Source organism: Heliconius melpomene, chromosome 18 (assembly GCF_056956725.1).
Source record: "Heliconius melpomene rosina isolate 202511_hmr_F chromosome 18, ASM5695672v1, whole genome shotgun sequence".
NCBI classification, from domain to species: domain Eukaryota; kingdom Metazoa; phylum Arthropoda; class Insecta; order Lepidoptera; family Nymphalidae; genus Heliconius; species Heliconius melpomene.
In genome coordinates this window covers 6,746,599-6,769,527 of record NC_140406.1, presented here as the reverse complement: position 1 = coordinate 6,769,527, position 22,929 = coordinate 6,746,599, and the positions used below count along the sequence as shown (strand labels likewise).

General features: G+C 30.9%; 1 protein-coding gene and 1 long non-coding RNA gene across 3 annotated transcripts in view; both read right to left on the bottom strand.

Moving 5' to 3' along the window:
• The window catches only part of LOC146529388 (uncharacterized), a 282,520-nt gene extending 259,867 nt beyond the window's left edge, over window positions 1-22,653 (bottom strand). The window contains exon 1 of the long non-coding RNA XR_014878979.1: window positions 22,405-22,653. This is a non-coding gene — a long non-coding RNA (uncharacterized LOC146529388). The remainder of the gene's footprint in view (window positions 1-22,404) is intronic.
• Window positions 3,517-8,634, bottom strand: LOC146529389 (toll-like receptor Tollo). Of its 2 annotated transcripts, XM_085201316.1 has the most exons (2): window positions 7,939-8,634; window positions 5,178-5,318 (listed from the first exon to the last, which is right to left on the bottom strand). In XM_085201316.1, the coding sequence occupies exons 1-2, from the start codon at window positions 8,435-8,437 to the stop codon at window positions 5,197-5,199; spliced, it is 621 nt and encodes a 206-aa protein (XP_085057442.1). In that variant the 5' UTR covers window positions 8,438-8,634; the 3' UTR covers window positions 5,178-5,196. The 2 variants fall into 2 exon arrangements, with proteins under 2 accessions (XP_085057441.1, XP_085057442.1); XM_085201315.1 differs by having other exon boundaries at window positions 3,517-8,633.
• Window positions 22,654-22,929: the final 276 nt, after the last annotated feature.

Here is a 22,929-nt window from a genome sequence, read left to right as displayed (position 1 = left end):
CCACGACTGGCCTCTATAATAGTAATATAAAAAAGAAGTGTAGCTTAAAATAGAATAGAAGTACGTACTCGTGTACAAAATAAAATTCATTTTATTATTCTACACACAAGTTACTTTAAAGTAGATGAATATATTCTTTATAGAATATATTTTTATCACACCCCATCTTTATTTGATCTCTGGGAATAAATATAGTGATAGTAAATTCTATATTAAAAAAAGGGATAGAAAGATTGAAGAAGTTCTGGTCAGTGGTACAGTATCTGACGGGGGGCTGGGTGTCCAGCCCATATTTACTCATTCCTAAGTAAAATTTCGTCCATCACAACAATATATTATCAAACAAAATTTAAAAACGCTAAACCAACCCAAGGAATTATAAAACGGTAGATGTTATTTAAAAACCACAACTAAAGGATTCCTATAACCCAACAACGCCTGAAGTCGCTTAGAACGCTTTGTAAAATGTAACAACTTTAACTATAACAACTTGTTATTTTTACGTTCACCGCGATCTTAGCGTTAACCGTTTATTATGGGATGGAATTTGTTTAAAGCCAATAAAAAGAAAGGAATAAAATAAATATAAGTATTTACTACTGTAGAATTAACCATATATGTAAGATTTAGAGTTTGAATTGGACTATAGGTTAACTTATTTCAAGAAATATCTCATTTAGATCTAGAGAGTCTGTAGAGAGAAATCATAGTGTCAAAACACTTCGCTAATGAGAAAATCATAAATATCCAATCAAGTATGTTTCTAATATGTCGGATATATTTATTATTATTTTATATACGTTTATTAATTCAGAAAATTTGCAGATTAAGAATATTTAGTTGTTAAATAGTCAGCTTTAAAGTTTGAATTTTTAGTGTCTCGGGTAGTTTATGCTAGCTGACAGTCCTCAACGTTGCGCTTTGCCCAACAAAAGCTTCGCGCAGATTAAAAAAATCTGTATGATAAACAAACACAAGTAATTGCCACGAGGATAACAACGCGTCGCGTCGTCTGGCTTCCTACTAAGAGTTGTGGCAAAATAAAATGTTTACAAATGAAAATAAAAATTGCAAGGATATTTTTTTCATTTTCACACATCTTATGCAGAAAATAATATTTTTTAAATCACTCCGCTCTCTTCTTTTTGTCATGTCTAGATACAACAATATTGATACTATAATTTTACTGGCTAGATCAGAAATACTATGCGTACGCTCTACATATGCCTATAACTAATTGTGTGTAAGCGCTACTTATTTATTTAATTTCGAAATTTATTGCATCTGATAGGAGTCAAAGCGGTAATTTTTAATTTTTCCCATATTTTAATTTTCAAATTATGAATATCATATACAATTTTACTATAAAATGTTTATTTATAACCTACTAGTGGGCCCGGACGCGGCTACGCCCGCGAAAATATAAGCCTAAATAATTAAAATAAGTTAAAAAATAATAATAAGTGGAGATTTATTATTAGAAAAAATATCTGAGTAACCGAAATGAACAAACAAAAGAAGTAAAAGTAAGTAAAGGAAATTCTTAATATTAGAAAAAGTACCTAAACTTTGCCGTGCGCGCGTACTAAACATTTTTCTATATATTAAATAATTATTAATTTTTGCGAACAATATTAAATAAAATCCCAAATGATTAAAATTACGACATTTTAAGTGTATAACCTCGGTATAGATAAACGAACTGAGATAAATTAATTATAAGCACCAAATAATTGCATAAAAAATAATAGTAATTCGAAAATATATAAAAATTTACAAAACCATCAAAGTCATCTGCCCGTTCGCGTCGGTCATACTATACCACTCGTAGGCTAGGTCATTTCGAATCAGTGACATCTTAATTATTTATTAGAATGCTATACAGTAAACTATAATTTCCATCAAGATGAAATGCTAAAAGTGACTACTATATTTATTTTCATAAGGATGAATATTAAATTATAGAAATCATCTAATTTTTGTTAATGTATACAAATCTATATCGGCGCGCGCCATGTATGCATTAAGCAAACTCACTTTGGGTGACGTTTTCTTAAAACAACAAACTTTGCAAATCGTTGCTTAGCAACGGCGGTTGTTATAAACATGGCGGAATAAACTGCATGTCAAATTAATAAGTATTTTAATATATTGGTATATATCGAAAATATTACAAATATGAGAAAAAAAAGTATCCTATGTTCATCCCGAGACCCTCAAGTATCTCTATATGAGTATTTTATCACAATTAAATTAGCGGTTTGGCCCTGATTGCGTAAAAGACAGACAGACAGACAGAGTTACTTTCGAATTTATAATATAGGTATGGATTAGACATAAACAAAAGGAAATAACATCTTTGAAACTAATCTTGTAAGAAACTTAATAGAAATTATTGTTTGACTTTAAATTGTGTAACATAGTTTTCTAATAAGAATATTATCTTACTCAATCCTATATGAAATTCTGGTATTTTTTTTATTTAAATAGTGTTATGGTGCATCATTCAACAAAAAACCAAAAAAAAATTAAAAAGAAAAGAAAGATGCGAAAGCAAAAATGTAACTATATTTTTTGTTTAATAAAAAAAGTATTGATATATTATTAAAAACTAGAGACATTATTTGATAACTTTTTATAATATGTACTTTAATTTTTGATCGACATTAAATATATAATAATAATTTATCAGTTATATTGACTTAACAAACGGCCAATTAGGTCCATACATACAAGTGTCATTGTATTAACGTAAGATTGTCCGTGTGTAATTAGCAACATTCCCGAGATCAGAGATTAATTTGTGCGAGTATCTCTACTATATAAGCCTCATTAAACATCCATTAATAATTATATATTGAATTTCTGAATGTATAACATATAAAATTTTAACAGAAATATTTTTATACAAAACTAAGTGCGAGGCCGGCGTGGTGCAGGGGCCCAGGTTCCATCCTACTATTGAGCAGATTAGGAGGATTATGACGGGATAAACGTAAAGCTAAAAAGAACATAGAAGTTTTTAAAAATTAGACCATTTAGACATAGTTAAACATCGTAGATATATCTAACTATAGCACGATGGTCCAGGGCTCGATAGTTCTATAACTCTATAGTTCTATAGAGTTCTATAGTTCTATAGTTCGATAGTTCTCGATAGTTCCAGCAAGACAAGCTTTGCAAGGATCAAGGCGTGAAACTATAAGTGTCATCTAAAATTAACATTCGTAAATTAAAGTCAGTAATCATTCTTTTACTTTTTGTATCATAAAAAGCGTAGTTAAGTACTTGTTATTAAATTTTAAACGGGATGTTATAATTTTAGGCCCATTTCAAACTCAACGCTGTGAAAATAAATAATTTTCATAGCTTAATAGAACATAAAAGAACTTTCATAAAAATGTAATACTTAAAAAATTAACAATTTCTCATTTTGTTCGTAAAATGTACTTAATATAATTAAGCTTAATTAAGGTTTTGCTTTTATATTAATATTTACGTAAATGAAAGACATAATGAGTATCAAAACGTCAGTATAATTTTATTACGGTTTCAAGATATCTTTGTACAATTTATACAAAACAATAATTTTATTAAGACTAATAATTACAATTTAAAAATTACATTTATTTGCAAATTCATAATTATTAAATCTAATATCACGATTTAACTTAGTTATATAAGTTGTCAAGCAATAATATTCGTAAACGATAACATCGCAAACACATTTTTACATATACTCTTACAATAAAAGCACTCTGCTCCTATAGTTGTGATAAATGAGTTATAAATTATTTTATAAAATCCATATAATATACATAAAATAGGATGAAAATATATTTATATATTACAATTGTAAAAACTTAAATATATAAAGATTTCGTAAAAAAAAACAACCACATTGAAAATAATATTTGTAGAAGTAAGAAATGTTTCGTAATAAAAAAATTAAATAACAGTTAAAAAATATATAATACGAAGCACATAGAACAAAATAGTACAAGTGGAATTTACAAATACCTTAATCTATTTGGTGTTGTTTTACAGTGAATTTTGTGTGAAAATATATCACACCAATAAACTTTATAAATACAATTAATAATAGTTTAATATTTGAAAAATGTTTACGTTATCAGACTTAACATTTTCACGCGATCTTTGTACACAATATTGTATCGACATTACTCACAATTTATATTACCTCTTGCTAATAACAAAAGGTCGATTTACGTATGTGAAAATTGACCAAATAATACATAGATTAATATTTATTAGTATACTCAATTATGACGTACCTATATACAATTCGAAACAAATAGGACTATTCAAAAATGTGCCATTAATGAATTATGGTGTAACAATAAAGAGGAATAATGCAATTATTCAAGTGAAGTGTAAATATACAATGATTTCACACAAAATATGTGCGGCCTTTTGCGGTGCACGCCATAGAACGAGGTACAGTGGGCGAAAGATCGTCAACCCTAGAATAATCATGGCCATTGCTTGGGGATAGCCTTAGGTCATAATTAAAGCGGGGACATGTCCTGTTGTCAATGGACATGTAACTATTGTTCGAATTGTTCCCTTCCCCATATGTGTTATCGGACGACGGAGAGCTTTCATTCTGCGATGTTTCTCCGTCGTTCCTCTTACTGTATTGCAAAGAATTCGAATAATTCTGCCTTGAACAACTATCGTTTGTGACCGGCATTGTAGTATATCTCAACGTCGGCGTCTGACGTAATGACTTCTTGAATACGCTCTTCTCAGAGCTCTTTACTGTGATAATGGTGTCGGTTGAATTAAGTAAAACGATAAATCTATCCCAGAAACGCGGGTCGCTCCACGATATATTTTTAAACTTATCTAACACAAAACAAAGTTCATCGTTTATTTGGTTATTATCTACTATCTTAACGAATATTACCTTATTCAAGTCGCTACGATTTAAAGACTTTAAGTAGCTATAAAACATATTCTTGAAATGAAAATCACAAAGATCGTTACAAATGAAGTTGGTCGTTAACACGATAAGGAGGCGTTTAGATAATTTTGAGGATTTTGAAAAGCTATCTAATGTTAGAATATTCAAGGTGGATTCGTTCAAAGGAAACTTTTTTGAGGACATTTTTCTGAATTCTATTTCTGTCATGATGTTGTGATAAATAAATTGGGTATCTTTGGTATTACATATCACATAGTAATCGTACACATGGTTTGGATTGCCCTCCAGTGCGTGATCGACATTGGGGCACGACTGTTCTTTGAATAAAGGCACACCATAATTAGTGTACAACCAATCACTGACATCGTATCTGAAAGCATAAAATATAGCACCTATGAGACATATTATAACTACAATAATTATTACTCCACATATAATCGCGAAGTAATTATTGGGAAGAAATAAAGATTTAGAGACTATCTCGTTTCTTGAAACCGTTGTATCGCTTATCGAGCCCAGATATCCTTTGCAATGACTTAAAACGGAAGCAATTGTTATTTTTGTAGGTTTTCCCTCAGTATCGGTACAAAGCATTTTTTCTGGATCCCCTGGGTCTCTACGAAGCCAGGAATCTAACTCTGCTATGCTTTTGCAATCACACGAATATTGATTTCCTTCTATAGAGACATGTGCTAGGCTTTTAGAGGACGAAGCTAATAGTTTCCAAGGGAAAAAATTGACAAGCTTATTATCGTCGATTCGAAGGACCGACAGAGACTTCAATGAAGAAAATGTGTTATTGGCAACGTGTACTATAGCATTATGATCTAAATACAATTCATTCAGATGATTTAAATGGACAAATTCATCCCCTTTCAATTCTACTAATTTGTTATTTTCCAAATGTAAAACTCTCAATGACTCAATACCTTTAAAAGTTAGATTATTTACTTCCTTCAATTTTGTATTATTTAAGTACAAAACTTGTAATTTCTTTTTACCGATAAAAACATGATTTCCCAAATTACTTATATCATTTCCGTCTAAATATATTTCAGTTGCATCCATAGGAATTCTGTCGGGCACCTCTGTATAGCCAGCATTTGAACAATCTACAACATTCGCGTTCCACGTAATGTCATGATAACAGCGACAGTTATTCGGACAAATCATTTCACAATCACAAGCAACAAAATCACAACAATGGCAAAGAGCGAAGCAATGACTTTCGTATGGACATAAAAAATCAGAAGGTGACATATCTATTATCTTCTTTTTCTCTTTAACTCGTGAGTGAACCAATGTACAAAACGCTTTATCGAGATCTAGCACACGTGGGTATTGTCGGCTGTGACTTAAATAATTAATGCGTTGAATCCATTCCATAGAGCAGTCACAAAGAAATGGATTTCCACTTATAAAGAACTCGGGTAAGTCGCTATCTTCATTTATTTGATCTAATCTAAAAGCATTCATATCAAGCTGTCCTATTTTATTATTATTTAATGTTACAATTGACAACCTTGACAACTTAGAAAACGTGCCGACATGTATATGGCGTATATTATTGTTATTTATATATAATTTTTCAACAGATTTTGGTATTGACGTAACTGTTAATTGTGTTATGTTATTGTAACTTAAGTCTAACAGCTTTATATTAATATTTGAGTTCATGTCATTATTATGAAATGTATTAATGTAATTCATATGCAAATCTAACCAGTCTAAACTACTTGGAAAACTATCAAAACTAAAAGAAGATATTTTATTTGCAGACATATTCAACCATACTAAATTATTTAATGTAGAAAATATATCATCAAATTTCGTAATGTCATTACCGTCCATGCGTAAAAGTTTCAAATTAACATTTTTACGTAAACAACCAGATGCAACAACTTTCAATTTATTAGACGCTAGATTAAGTACCTGCAACTGAGGTAAATGCTCGAAAGTATCCTCATTTAAATGAGTAATTTTGTTATCTACAAGACGCAAACCAAAAAGTTCTGTTAGACCGCGAAAGTTTTCTCGGTTTAAATGGGTTATATTGTTGTTCCCTATGTCCAAGGATCTGAGGGACCGTAATTTGCGAATTGAAGAAGGAATTGAGGGTAAAAAGTTATCATTCAAGCCCAAATCCTCAATCGTAGTCATATTGTCAAACGCGCTTTCGTCAATGTGCTTAATTTTGTTATTATCCAAAAATAGTTCGTGCAAAACATGCAAATCTGTAAATATATGTGTATGAATATGTAAAAGTTTGTTATTTGAAAGTGTTAGGGAATGTAAATTTCGCAATTCTTCAAATGAATGTTCATCTATAGATGTTATCTCATTATGTTCTAAGTTTAGTTTTTGCAAACTGTATAAATCCTGAAACATATATCGGTCTATTCTACTGAGTCTATTGTAAGAAATATTTAAAATAACCAAACGCAGTAGTCCTACAAATGTCCCTTTATTTATCCACTGACTAGTTAATTCATTACGAGAAATATCTAATACTTGGAGATGCTCCAAGCCTCTAAAAAGTCCAGGCGGCAAAACGTTTATTGTATTGTTACTTAATATTATTTCCTTCAGAAATTTTGTATCAGAAAATATATCTGGCGGTATACTATTCAAAAAGTTACTTGACATGTTCAAAACTTGTAAACTAATAAGACCCTCGAAGGCCCCGTCTTCCACAGCAGATATTGCATTATTCTGCAAATATAGTTTTAACAATGAGCGTAACTTAGATAAGCTGTTTTCTCCTATAACAATCAAATCATTGTAAGACATATCTAGAGTTTCTAAAACTAAATTACAACTTTTAACACTTAGATTTTGTTCTCGTAAGGAATCGGAGAAACCAATTGTTTTTATATTTTGCAAATGATTTTTAGTCAAATTCAACGTTTTCAAGCTGTACAATGAACAAAACGTATCTGTTTTGGTACTCCATATATTATTGTCACTTAAATCTAACTCGATTAACTCACTTAGATTCGAAAAAGCATGTTCATTTAGCTCCATAGTAATTGCGGACCATTCACTGTTTTGTGTTGTCACGTGTAGAGTTTTAAGGTCTTTGAAATTCTCGAACGCACGTGCTGGTATCTGACGTATCTTACATTTATCAATGACTAGGTCCCGTAGCTTTCCTAGGCTCGAATGTTTCCCGGAGGGTTTTTCCGATTGTGCTGCGAGTGTGCTCTCGAAGAATAAAATCTCACTACATTGTACGTGTAGCGAAGTTATTTCGTCGAAATGGGTTCGGCTAATATTTTGCAACAGATGATCCAAACTGCTTATCGTTCGAATTTTGCAAAACAGTACTGCATCTTCGGACGAGCCCGCTTGAGAAGTGCGATAGGCACAGTCGTGCGGCATGGCTGCCGCGATACTCCTTTCAATAACATAGTAGAATAACACATACACAATGAAATAGTAAAAATTTCGACGCTGAAGTCTATTCACAATAGTTTGTTTTATTGGCATTTTATGTCCGTTTGCAATTTGCGGTGAGGCATCGAGGTCGGCAGTGCCATTTATAATGAGGCGAAGTGGTTGATCGCGTCATAAATATTCACGCGGTGGAAACGACATCGCGAGTCGCGTGGCATGTCAACGGAGGTCGCGGTCGTAGCGGTCGTGCGTCCCGGCTAACGGCTGCCCACCGACTGAGCGGCGCTCCATAGCTCCGCCCTACGACGCTCGACGCCCGCCGCCACCCGCCCGCCGCCGCGTCATCTAAAGAAACTTCATCTCATAGGTAACATAATTATATTCGGAACTGAGTGCATACAAACAGTAAACTTCTCCTCTATTATTTTATGAATGTTCAATTTTTTCTATATAGTAGCTATTTTGTTGTGATATTACGTTTACTGTTTTCCTCATTAAAACTACGATATGTCGGTTGTTTTAAAAGCTTATAGAGTGAATGGTGCTCATATGTGAGGATACTCTTAGAAATTCATTATATGCAGAAAGTTTGCATGTTTCAACTTACTAACCACCTAAAAGAAAAAGAAAAATGCTTAATCTTATACTTTCGTAATGTTCTTTAAAAAAGGGACTAATATCGCGACATCTCGAACACCTGTTGTGTTGAACAACTTCGCTAAACTTTGTACTTCGGGTGAAAATGAGATAAAAGCCTTGCAAAATAGTTTTCTGGGACACCACATGTTTCTCGAGTTAACGTGTTCACTTCGAAGCCGCTATACGGATACGGATATCAGAGTAACGTACTCGAACTACTGTATTAATTTACAATTCACTGATATCATACACGTACCTACATATTACTATGAACTTACCTATATAAAAGCTCACACTATAAAATATTAAAAGATATACTTGTATTTATAATACTTAATTTCTTACTAAGTTTTTTTGTTATATACAAAATTATTTTTATTACTGATCTTGTTAACTTTTGGAAGTGAGTTGGTATAAAGTGAAAATTAAAAAATAAATTGTTATATTGGGAACGGTGTACTATACTAATGTATACTTAGATAGTAATTGAAGGTAAGCCAAATTTGTAATTATGGCTGGTTTGTTTTCATTGTACACTACCTATTATCTTAATATTTTTCGCTTTTTTTCAGCTTCACGTTATAGTCAACATTTTTGTATAAGGAAGGCAGAGAGAACCAAGCGCCAAAATGTTCCTTTCTCCGCTTTCCTCCTGTGTTGTATGGCATTGTATGTTGAATCGCGGAACACGACGCCCCTTTTAATTTTTCGAACGGAGAAATGAAATTAGTCCATTGTCTTAGTGCCATCGTGGGATCGTAATGCTTACAGTCAGATGCCGCAATGGCCTGAACTGAAATGGTAACATAAATTTATTTCATATTTCATCATTGCCTTTTTATTCTGTTTTAGCATTTGAAAACAAAAAGAGAGTTTTTTTTATATTCATTAAGGTAATCACGTAAAATAGAATATTTTTCGTTCTTTATTATCTTTTCTGGCATATGCGTAACTTTACTTTACAAAATAAACATTTTTTTAACTACAAACTAAATAAACACTTAACAATGGACACGTTCCCAGATCGTATCAACGAGCTCAACCCATGAGAAGTTTACGTAATAATTGGTTAGTATACTCGTACTCGTAACGTGATTGACTGCGCTATGTGGAACAATTTGTTGTTGATGGACCACCCGTATTATATACCTATATGATGAGTTAACTGCAGATGAACGAGATTCATCTTAGATACACAGTAAACTAAGATTATTATTTTCTGTAGGTATGTTATTATGATAAGGCTATACGTTATAGATATAGGTATAGGGGACGTAGTGTAAATACACTCTGTTCCCTACGTATCGCTTAATTTTGAAGATATTGCTTTAGTGGTCGAATGCCGCATTTTTGTTTTGTTACCAGAGCTAATTTATTCTATTGGGTGACAATTGAGACGACAACAAAAGTTAAAATATGCAAAGTAACTGACGACCTTGCATAGACATATTCAATTAAATTAAAATTTTAAACTAAAATCTATTAAAAGTTAAATCTCAATAGTGTGTGAGATCATCATCGAAAAGTTTTGCAACAACTCGAGGAAATGATTTCCTTTTATTTTTCTACAGAAGGACGATCGTGAGTTTCACCATTTAATAAGCAACGTCTGTATTATTTTTTATATGAATATAAAATTTAAACACCAAAGATGTAGAGTCTCAATCCATTATACTAAATACGCGAAAAAGATTTGATATTGCGTGTTGGCTGATTTAAATTTTGTTATAAGTGGCAAGTGGCAATTATTCAATTTACCTTTTATTCAATTAATGACAATATTATAGTGTACTGTATATGTAAATAGATACAAATAAGCTAGTATAAATTATTTAAAAAGAAAGTCCAAGTCAAGCTGAACTTCAATTAACTTTATACGTAACAACTGAATCGTGATATACCTACATAATATATAATATTTAATATCAACTATTCTTAGAACACATATAATTTTATTTTCAATACAAATAACATCACAGTGTCTTCACATCAAAAAGACAAGAGGCCTGCCTGAGTATGCAAATAGCACTTCATTTTCCTTATATTGATGTTTTTGATATAACAGAAATTGAGTTGTCAATAAAATCTATCTACATAGTGAACATTATGAAATTCAGCTTTTTTTGTCTTTTTTACATTATTTATAGTGAGGGGTGAAAAATCTTTGTTATACGTGTTTCGATGCGCGATTTTGCTTATGTTTTCAAACTTTATTTAAATTAGATTTGCATTGATAAAAATTCTACATTATATTTTTATGCCTTCTTGTCTTTTTTACCATACACCATTTGACCAGACCATTGTGAATCATCTGAAAGTTCACTATCTCAATCACTTTGCCTCGTTAACAAAGCGTAGAAGTGAAAATATGAAATATTTATATACCCCCGAGTGGGAATCGAACCCACAACCGTTACGTTTGCCGTTCCGTTGCGCCACGTCAGTCTCGTATTAATTATATTTTGTATTATTACATAATAATATATCATGGTATGAATTATCAGTTTTTATCGGTTTTAGAACAATGGTGTCACCGATGGCACTTCATAAGATAAGCTCGGATTATCACACTTCATCATAATTTGTCTAATAATGTTTTTGTCGATTTTATCTACTGATTTTGTATTTTCGACTTGTGTGCTTTTTAATTTTCGTTCTATGAGTATAACAGATAAAGAAGAGATTGAGGCTAAAATAAAATAAAACCGGTTAAGTGCGAGTCGAATTCGCCCGCAGATGTTTCCGCATCAATTTCGGTATTGTACATCAACGTATAAAATTAATTTCGCAAAAATTTACAAAATTTAAATTATGTAAGTAATATTTATTTAAAAATAAACTACAAATATAAATTTGTAATTTACTGTATAGATTTTGCATACGTGGTGAATTTTATACAGCAAAAATAGATGTATAATTTTCGTTCGTATCTTATAATTAGGTTGACTTGCGTTGTTTGATATTTTTCTGTGCTTCAAGGGACCATAGGTCCCTAGGTAATAAGGTAAATATTTGATATTAATCTCAGCTTGATACCTCCACAAAATCTCGAAATAAAAGGTCTTGACAGACGGACAGTCCGGCAACAGGTTGATCTTATAAGGGTTTTTACCTTTTTACGCACCTACAGAACCCTAAACAGACATATATATCATAAAAAATTGTAAATTCTATGACAATAACACATCGATCCCAAAAAAAAAAGTCTGTAATCTAAATTTACATTGACATCTAAAAGAACATTTATTACAATGAACTCTGTCCAAGTTTAATAAGTACTGAAAAATTCACACTCTTGTATAAATTAACATTAATTCAAGTATATAAAGCTTATAAATTTTTTCGTGCACGTTATCCTCGACTCTACTTCGGCTATGACCCGTAGTGTCGCACCCTTCTCAACGTTAACAAACAATATGCATTTTTAAATAGTCAACTTTTATGCTGCGCGAAAAATGGGCCTTTCTCGTCTAAGAAAAAATTCCTTTCTTTTAAGATTATGTCCACATATTTTACAAGAATTTTTTATACTTCTTGAAGTGAACAAACATATCAAAAATTTTACGATTCTTGTTTTGGTTGGGGTTACTGTCTGTTTAAGTATGTGTGTACGTAATATATTGAGGACATGTGGCGAAGTGAGTGTAATTACGATAGTTATAGCTTCGATTACTTTTCTGTGAAATCTTTATTTTCATAACAATGCTCGGCGTTAAGTTTCGCCACTCAACTCGGTCACTCATTAGGGCCGAAAGCAGCTCGCCACTGGTTCTCTCTTTTCTATTTTTCCCGCATAACACAGTATCTTAGTATATCTTGTTATAAAAAATCGTTAGGCAGCTTTTTAGTTTTTCGACTCATGTTTTTGGTGCAAAGTAAAATGTTATATTTTTCAAATATTTTTTCATTAATATGATATTCAAATTCAATTTATATATCTCCTAAAACGTAATTTAACGTTCGGTCTAAGTGGGAACAGGAATATAAAGTCATGTTATTAATAAACCGATCCCACCCAGGTTAGGATTTTCGACACCGATATGATTTAAAAAATAATACGTATTTTAAAAGCGAGAACTATGTCCTTCCCTTTGTTTACACAATCGTCTCATCAACATGAAAAATTAAATCGTCTGTCAAAAACGTTCCCGAGATGACAGTCTAACGGCATCACGGCTTTTCTATAACAAACTTTATATTACAATTATTAAAAACAGATGTAACTCTTAAACGCTTAGAATAGAACACAAATTGGAATAATTTCTAGTTTCCGAGTACAATTTCCATTTTGTATTTAGTAAAATAAACATAGTGTAAATTAGTGTTAGAGGCATCGACTACGATTAACATATAGAGGAGAGACGAATGGAATCCGACATGTCATTAGTCATGTTCAAGTGATAATCTTCGAATAACACCATCTGTTATACCCATATCCGAAGTTTGTCTTGGAAGATATACGTGTTATTCTAAATTTTAAGTCCCCTTGTATGTCAAGATGATAAATATATGAATTTAATAGAAAAACAAATGGCTATGTTTACTTTAATCTGGAATAGAAATGTAAAATTGTTAACTAAATTCAATTAATTTAACAGCTAAAGCAATAAATTGTTTTTTTTATAATTCCCAATTTTCGTACATATTATATTATTACCCTATAATATTTAATCTTCCTTAATATAATATTAAAATATCTATTATTATTAGAAACTCAAACAATATGGAATTTTGTAATAGTTGTACAAACATTTGAACAGTATCTAAACACTCGTGATAAAATCAAAGTTTGGGAATATATCGAAATTCACTATTTCGCTATGTGATAATGAAAATTGGACATAGAAGCTCTATTAGTTGATATAAGTAGCTTTTGAAATACAAATTAGGTTAACATTTACTTCATTGCGGGCAATCGTTGCGAACGGGCACAAAGTACCACTATAAACGTGACAGGTTGTAGGTTCGATTTCGAGGTAATGTAATATTTAATACATTCAGAGTTTTAAAAAATTATAATTATAATTTATTATGAGAATCTCTCAAAATATATTCTTAGATAACGGAAGGTAGGTGTTATAATCATAAATAATAATAATATTCTGTACAAGAACTGCTTACGTATATATAGCATATCAAAATCCAATAAACAGTATTTTAAAAATAACGAACAGGTAAAGGTGAGAATTAGCCAGATAAACATTTTATAGCACCAATAATTAATTTTGTTTTTCGTCACCACGTTACTTCAAATATTCTGATTCTAAATCAAACAAGTTTTAATAATGTTATAAAATTAAGCATTAATTAAAAATCAAAAGCTTCGCCATGCTATACGAGCTTCCACGTTTTTGTTGAGTTGTCTATCCATTTGATTTTATTTTTATAGGTGTCAATAAAAAACTTCACTACACCTAAACAGCGAGAAGCAATAAAATTTTATTCGTCTTACTCTGAAACTATAAATATAAAGATTTACATATTATTATGATTCAATAATGTTTATTCTCTTGTAAAGCAAAGACTGAACATGTGAAATTATTTCGTTAAGAATTTGTTTATAGAATAAACAATAATAAGAAAATTAGTATTAAGACCTCCATTTTCCGCTAAATGTTTCGAGGCATTGAGTGTTAAGTGGCGGAACTCAACAACGATTCCATTGTCGTCGATTTTTAGAGCGAAGAAATGATAATAATAATTCATTCCCCCGAGTGGATATCAAACCCACTACCGTCGCGTTACAGCCCTGCACCACAACGGCCACCACAGAACACAGAAAAGAGAAGATTTCGGAGTTCTTGACAAAAAAGTGTGAAATCTTTTTTTTTTACGGAAAAAAGGAAAATATATCGGCACATAAATATAAATAAAAACTCATTAACCAAATGGTATAAAATGCCGCCGCTTACGAGACTTTCAAAAATATTATATTTAAATATTTAAAGTAATCGGCGTACTAGACTGGAAGTCTATTGAAAACAAAGTGGAGGTAAATCCGCGTACAATAAAGAACAATGAATGCTCTTAGGTATACCAAGATATAGATAATGATAGAAATATGATTTATAAAGATCAAAAAGAAAAAATGTAAATAACATTAAAATTTAAATTCGATGTAAGAAAATCAAATAAAAATGCGACGGTCGCAGTACAAGGGTATAAGTGTGCGACTGTAAACGCGACGGTTACGGGTTCGGTTCCCACTCGAGTGAATGAAATATTTCATATTTTTATTTCCTAACTCTGGTAACGAAAGCGCGGCGTAAAAATGCATATAATATTATGGTAAGGCCGAGATTAATGATTTGTAATTTGATAGTGTCAAAAAAAAATTTTTTGTACGGTCACTTACTAAAACCGTACTCTATATCTCCTCAGGTATTACACGGGGTCGTCGACGGAGGCGATCCTTTACTATTAGAACCCGTACGGTCGTTTACCTTGTCTTTTTCATTAAGAAAAAACAATAAACAACAAAATGTCAACGCGGACAAAGCCACAAGTAAAGCCCTAGTAAAATATACCTAATTGAAACAAAATTTAAATAATTGAATTCCATCACGTAAAATCTTCCGTAAATTGATTCAAATTTGAAATCAAATTGTGATATAAAAAATATATCGCTTAAAGCTAAGTGCTCTACCTTGTTAATTTAAAAAAGTTGTTGATATACTTCATTTATACACGCGAGGGACGGATTATTCTGCATTAACATACTGTACTACATAATTTTTTTCTATTTCATTTATAGCGATAAAAGCTTTAAAAGCTACCCTCGATTAGCATTGGTTAAAGTATCTGTTTTAAAAAATCCTGTATTTTTTAACTAATATTTAAGTCGCGAGACTTATTTATGTAGTTTATAGCGTCATGTACTCCTCACGTATATGTCAGAGTAAGTAGAGACAAGCTGGTATGAAGAAACTTCATTCATTCTACGTATTAAATGACCCAATGTTATGGTTTGTATTACCTAAGTAAGAAATTGAAAATAGCTTATAATATTATTATTCAATATTATTACCCCTACATATGTGCTAAGTCCACAATGCTTGCGCGTACAGTCACTTCGCCTATTTGACTTATTAATTAAGATATAGGTATAGTAGAAAATTAAATATGCTTAAGGTATGGTCACGTAATATCGATCTAGATCTAGACAGACCCAATAAGTTTAATATCATTTATGTGAACATTCAATATTTATAGTTATAATAATTCTTTCTAATAAATAGGAACAGAATTCAAGATCAATGATATGGAAATTAAAACCACTAACCACTGAACCAATAAAAACATAACAACAAAATAAACAATTAAAATATAGATAATCCTTCTCAAATTATTCGTACTTTAAAAGATAACATGAGAACTTTTCAAAATTATTAAATTGATTTAGGTTATTACAAGAGTTTATTATACAAAATTCTTAAAACTCAACCGAACTAGGCTGCTAATCCAAGTCACGTTTAGGCTATTAGCCCACAGTACTTGAACTTTCATCAGAAAACGATCAATAGAAAGCTCTGCGGTTATGCATAGAAAATATTTTATGGATGGACGGTTTTAGAGGTGACTCTTGACTGGCCCAGACAGGTGGACTTACGCAGGAGAGTACGGCCTGTATTACAATCAAAGTGGTCACTCATTCGTGTAGAAAAAGCCACTTCAGGTCAAAAGAGGTCGATACCGCGGCATTTTTCAATAGTTTTCTGCTGGAATTTGCTCTGGAGCTTTTATTCTCGTTTAAAAAATCAACCAATGTATTTTTATATATATCAATAATAATAATTGAGTTTATTATGTTCCATATAAAGTTTTGTTTTAATTTTTTTTTGTAATGTCTGTGCATGATTATTATAGGATATTATTCAATTATTTTGAGACTCGTGGGGCAATGGGACGTCTGACTGTAAATGCAATGGACGCCGCCCTCGATTAGCATTGATTAAAAATAGTGTTTTAAAACTATATTTCCCTGAGTTGAAAATTACAAAGTTAATATTAGGTTCTATCAACCAGTACGCAATATCTTTGAATCTAAAACTGAATGATTTTTCGAACTTTTCTCTACTAAATTTGAATACTAAAATTATTTGAAAATAAAGAAAATATATGAACAATAAAAAATAGAACTGGCATGAGCTTTCTTCCATGAACTGGCATGAACTTTCAAAACAACCGCCTCACGAATGTTTAATTTACATGACATATACCTAACTATTATAATAATAATGGAAGTTTGAATTATTAATTTCGTGTAAAATGTTAACGCATGAACTTAACTAATTCTCTGCCTATTTAACCAGCATCAGAACCCCTTCGAAGGTCCTTTATCTTCAGTTTCTAACAAATCCAACTAATAAAGCATATCCACCCCAATTACATCTTACGACAAGCCGTATATGATATGTACATACGAAATAAAACTTTAAATTCTTAAAAATAGAGCATAAATTTCTGTAAATAGTGTGTTAATCGTAAATATTATGCGTCTAACCGCCTTTTGGCTCTGTATCGAGGATAGCCCAAGGCATTTTAAACAAAACCGCGGTTCAATAATTATGTAGATACGTTGCTATTGTTTTGAGAAGTATAGTATGGTTTTACTACATAAATACCTCTCTCTATATGATACATATTTGACCGGTTGAAAATTCCTTTAAAAATTCATTTACATAATATGTAAATTATTTTTTAAAGACTGTTAGAACCAAACGAAGTGGAACCATTATATCTAGTATAAAAGTATATATATTATACATGTATATATATATATTATATTGTTCCAAAAACAGTAATATATTTTAGACGCGTAAAAACAACACGAAAATCTTCCCCCAGTACAATGTCGTTTTATACGTCTACCAAAACTCAACTCATTTTTTATGGTTGCAGGGCACCCTGCTTTCAAAGCTGTAAAAATTTCCCGACCCCTCTTAGAATAATTTGACATCAAAGGTCTTAATAATTTTATGGAATGTCTTTCTTTTTCTAAATACCAATATTAAATTACCTATCGTTTACAAGTACATACTTAACAAATAAAGGAATTTATGTGTGATATTCAATATTTGAAGATTTAACTTCAATAAATCTATTTAAAATAATTAGTTTTTGCTTTTATATATTTCACTGTAAAACTAATTCTTTTACTGTTTCAATGATGAAAAAATTAAGAATTAAAAATATTTCCATTCCATTCACTGAAAAATTGAACATCATAAAGAATGAACCAACCGCGCTACGTCGACATAGTTCGCTTATAACTCACAAATGTACAAAAATCTCGTCTAAGCTAAACAACGGGTGACGTCCTCATTTCGTCCGCGTTTCCCTATTTACATTTCATTAAGATTTCCATACGTACAAAAGTTATTATGAAACAAAAGACATTTAACGATCGTCTGGTCCGTTTATCAAATTATCTATATTTAACCAAAATATAATCTCAATGGATTCGTATTTTTTGCATCACAGCTTTCTGCGGATATGCAATTTGCAATGAACAAAAAGTAAGGGTGACAATGCCCGAGGCATTTTAGGGGTGACGTTCACTTCACGGTGCTTGTATGAATAGAGTTTGCTCCCAGAAAGCTCAGCCTTTATAGGGACGCTTAGGTTAATTGATGCTACACTTATGGATATTGGCAGTAATTTATATGATATTTTTGCTGTCAACAGCAGAAATTGGGATTGGTTATGTAGATTTCCCTTTTCTATGTTTGGTTGGTTTAATCAGACGTGCATTTGCCCAAATTGGTCGACTATTTTTCAATGTAGAAGTGGAACTAATGTAGAGTAAATATTATTTTGGGATTTTAATGTTTTTAAATTATAATATTTATATTTGAATCTTGTCAATGCCTAAAAAAAATCATTTGTGTCGTAGAATAACCGTGGCGTAGCTCTCGGTTCTGACAGTTCGTTTTTACTAGAGACAATTAAGAACGGGTTTTACATTTATAAAAATAATTCTGAAAATTTAAAGAATGATATATTTTTTTAAATAAATAGTATTAATTATTAAGAAAAATTATATATTCAGTTTGATGTAATAAGTAATGCAAGTGCCATTATAATCCTGCCATCTTTACTGTACCTACTATACTATAGGTATAATCAACAAATGTTTTTCCGGCCTCATTATCAATACACAGCGGGAACAAAGGCCACAGCATACAATTAAATTGTCTCCCAAGGGTCGGCACTCTTTGAAACTACTTTGTTAATTTATCTGAAACAATTACAGAATGCGCCACAGTACCATGGGGAGGCAATTCTATTATTTCACGCTTAACTGAAAACTCTGTTAGATATATAGGATCTGTGTAAGCTGATAAAATTTTTATGGTTTTAGCATATTTCAATTTCAATGATAAAGGTGTAGGGTTTTAATATTTTTGAATTATAAAAGTGTAGTCTAGGAGTAGAATTTCTTGACTACTTTTCTTCGCAGAAACATCTGGGCTGGTGGTAGTTTCCTGTGACATTGCTGACTAGTTGACTCTCTATGTAACTTGACGATTCAAAAGTACCTAAGTACTTGTAATGGCCTAATTGAATTAAAAATATTTTGATTTTATAGTGGCAACGCCAAGAACAGTTTGAAAAAGTATGCATGTTTGTTAATATCACCAACAAAAGAGTTCATATTTGATTTAAATAAGTAGATAAATCTGAAGCTGATTTCAAGTAAATAAACAAATTATAGCTTTATATGTACGGATTCCGAATTATACAAAAGAATATCAATATATTTAAATTATAGAAAAGTACAAAATATTGAATAACATATAAAAAATATGATAAAGCAAAAATTTGACCGGAGGCACAGGTTCGAGTTTCGTTCCGTTAATTTTTTTTAAACGTTTCTTAAGAAAACTTGTTTAATAATACTTTTTTTGGAAAGAGGTTTAAAACCACATACATACATGTGTAAAAAGGAAGTATTACACGCCTTCCCTTATATTAAACTATCACGACATACAATTGAGGGTAATACACTAAACTTAATAGTAAGTTGCGGGTTTGCAAATAGTTTGACTTGCCAAGTATGCGAGTTGATGGGCCCGAATAAGTTTATAACGTATTTATCTTTAATGTAGCAGTCAACACTTAATATCTAACATTGTGTAATTTTTATTTGATTGTTTAAGTTAAAATTCATTATTGTTTTCTACATCACGTGACATCGGGGAAGTCGTTAGTTCTCAACTGGCACGTCTGGATCGCCATATTTAAATATCGGAACAGATTCTTTACATCAGGCGTTAAATGTAGATGAGCAGGCATCTAATCATCAGGCTCTAGACCTGCTGCTTGTAATGAAACCTATTTTCTGGGGTTTATGTTTTCAATGGCGGAACTTACATTTTTTCATCAGACCCACAAATTAGGTTCACTTAATACAATTTTTAACAAAAATTAGTTAAATACCCAACTTATTGAAGTAGTGTTTCTCTAATACAGTGAACTCAATTTCAAGATGCAATTTTTACAAATAAAAATTTGATATTTCTTGCATACAAATATAGAAATAAATTAATATAGAAAAATAGCCGAACTAATACCTGTTTCTTTTGAATTCCATTCTTGCTAGAATTTTTAAAATTTTCTTAGTATTTTCATAATATTTAAACATACAATATTGCAACGATAAACTTTATAATAATATAGATATACCTATTATATGCTAGGATAAATTTACATTGACAACACACACGACTAGACAGATCAGAAAACAAAACTAATTTACGAGTCCAACCTCACGGAGATGTAGCACACAAAATGTGGACGACATTTGGGAATTTTCTAATTACGATTTCAAAGACACCTCCTTTGTTGAACATGTGACGTTCGAGTGAAAAAGGTCACGTTCAAAATTGCAAATTCTACTGTAGTAGCTAGTATTCTCATATAGATTTTGGCTTCCTATTAACGAATCTCATTTGTACTTTCTTGAATTGTACATGACTGAGGCTCGGCCAAGTGTATTTTTTACTGTAAGTTTTTTTGAAGAGTGATAGAAAAGGATTAATTAAATTTTTGCTAGTTTAAGCTGTACCTAACCTGCACTTATAGCAGCAATAATGTAATTTATGTAAAACATTATATATTTTAGATCCTTGATTAAAAACTGAGATTTGAAGACTATTTTGATTTCTACTTGTTATTAATTAAGTACCTGTTGTTTATCAGTGTTTTAATTAGAAAATTAACACAATTATATATATATATTTTTATTACTGAAACTGGTGACCGGAGTTAGATATAATAAAAATTAGCAATAGTTTGAATCAATATAAAAGCGCGTAAATAATAACAACATCACATATTTTACATCGCATGACAGTAATTAATACACGAACTCCTCAAATTAAACCTATAAGGAAGTCTTAACAAGATCGCTATCGATATTTTATTCGTACGACGCGTCGTAGCAATTTAATTATTCAACGTAAAGTTTTGTCCCTCGATATTTTCTTCGGAACCTAATTTGAGTTCAGCATCTGTGTAACCCTATTGCAAAATAATTACCGAAAGTAAGTTATGCACCCTTGACTATATTAAATTTGTGCAAATAAAGTAGCTTTAAAATATAATATATGGATAGAAGGAGCCACATGGCGAATGTGTAAAGATATTTTTTAAATGTGGTTTAGTAATTGAACGTAAAATGGAATATTGATGACTAATATGGATCTGCTGTTTTTCTATATGTGTTTATTCCACTACCCAACACCAAATGTCTGATGAGTCATATAAAATAAGTAAAAAGAAAAACTATATTAATATAGATTTCTAATACACTCGCTAAGTTTAAAAATACGGGTGAAAAATCATAATACATAATATTAATAATAACAAACTCATCTAAACGTGAAAAGGCAGTTAATATTAATATTAGAAGCTAAATAAACATAATAGTTCTTTACAAAGCCAATCATATAAATATAAATGTAGTTGGAGCCAATTGCAGCGAACAAAACTCCTAGTGGCACGCGTCAATTGAACATTTGAGTGTGCAGCTTGATTTACTGCAAAATACTCCTTATTATCATTTAGATAATGCTTATATTCCTATTTATTATTTTATTTCCCATATAGGTATTATATAAAATCTATAAATATTTTTGACCAAATAAACATTAATGTATACATATTCGTTTAAAGTGTGTTTATTTTAATTCATTAAAATTATTCCTTAAGCTTTATTTTCAAGCTAAACTAGCTTATAATATAAGGATATCCTGGAAGAAATAAAAATCTTAATCTATAGAAGCAAAAGAAAATTATTTGAACACCTTTTTTTACGCATTATACGAGTTCAGAATAGTTTTTAATATCATTATGTATATTTGTTTTTCAAATATTTCTATACTATTAATTAAATTAATAAAAAGAAATAAACTTACCCAGGTTCGCGTTGTACTCCGCAAGTAGCAGATAGGCAGGGGGAGCGTATTGCTAAGACATTTCGCTCCTCAATTTCCGCACTTACTCACTTTAAACTATAAATTTCAATAAATAAAACTATTTTAACCGGATTAATCGTGTAAATTTAAGATTATTCATATTTGGAAACCCGACGTTTCGAACACTTTGCAATAGTTCGTGGCCACGAGTAGACTGAGGTGACATTGGTCTGTCAGTTGACATAATTATTTTATCAAACTACCGCCAATTATTTTTTAATTGTCTCGCGAACTGTCCTGGATTCCTGCAGAATGAGATGACTGTATTTTGCCTTCTGGTATGGTGGGTTTGAGACTTTAAAGATTTTATGAGTAGGTCCCAAGTGGTAGAAAGCTGTCCTCTCTATTGAAATTTGGATTTTTAAATATACGTGATTAGTCCGGTTAAAATAGTTTCATATAAAATTTTTAATAATCATGAAAATCAAAGAAGTTATTATTTAAATAAATATTTTATTTTCTCGA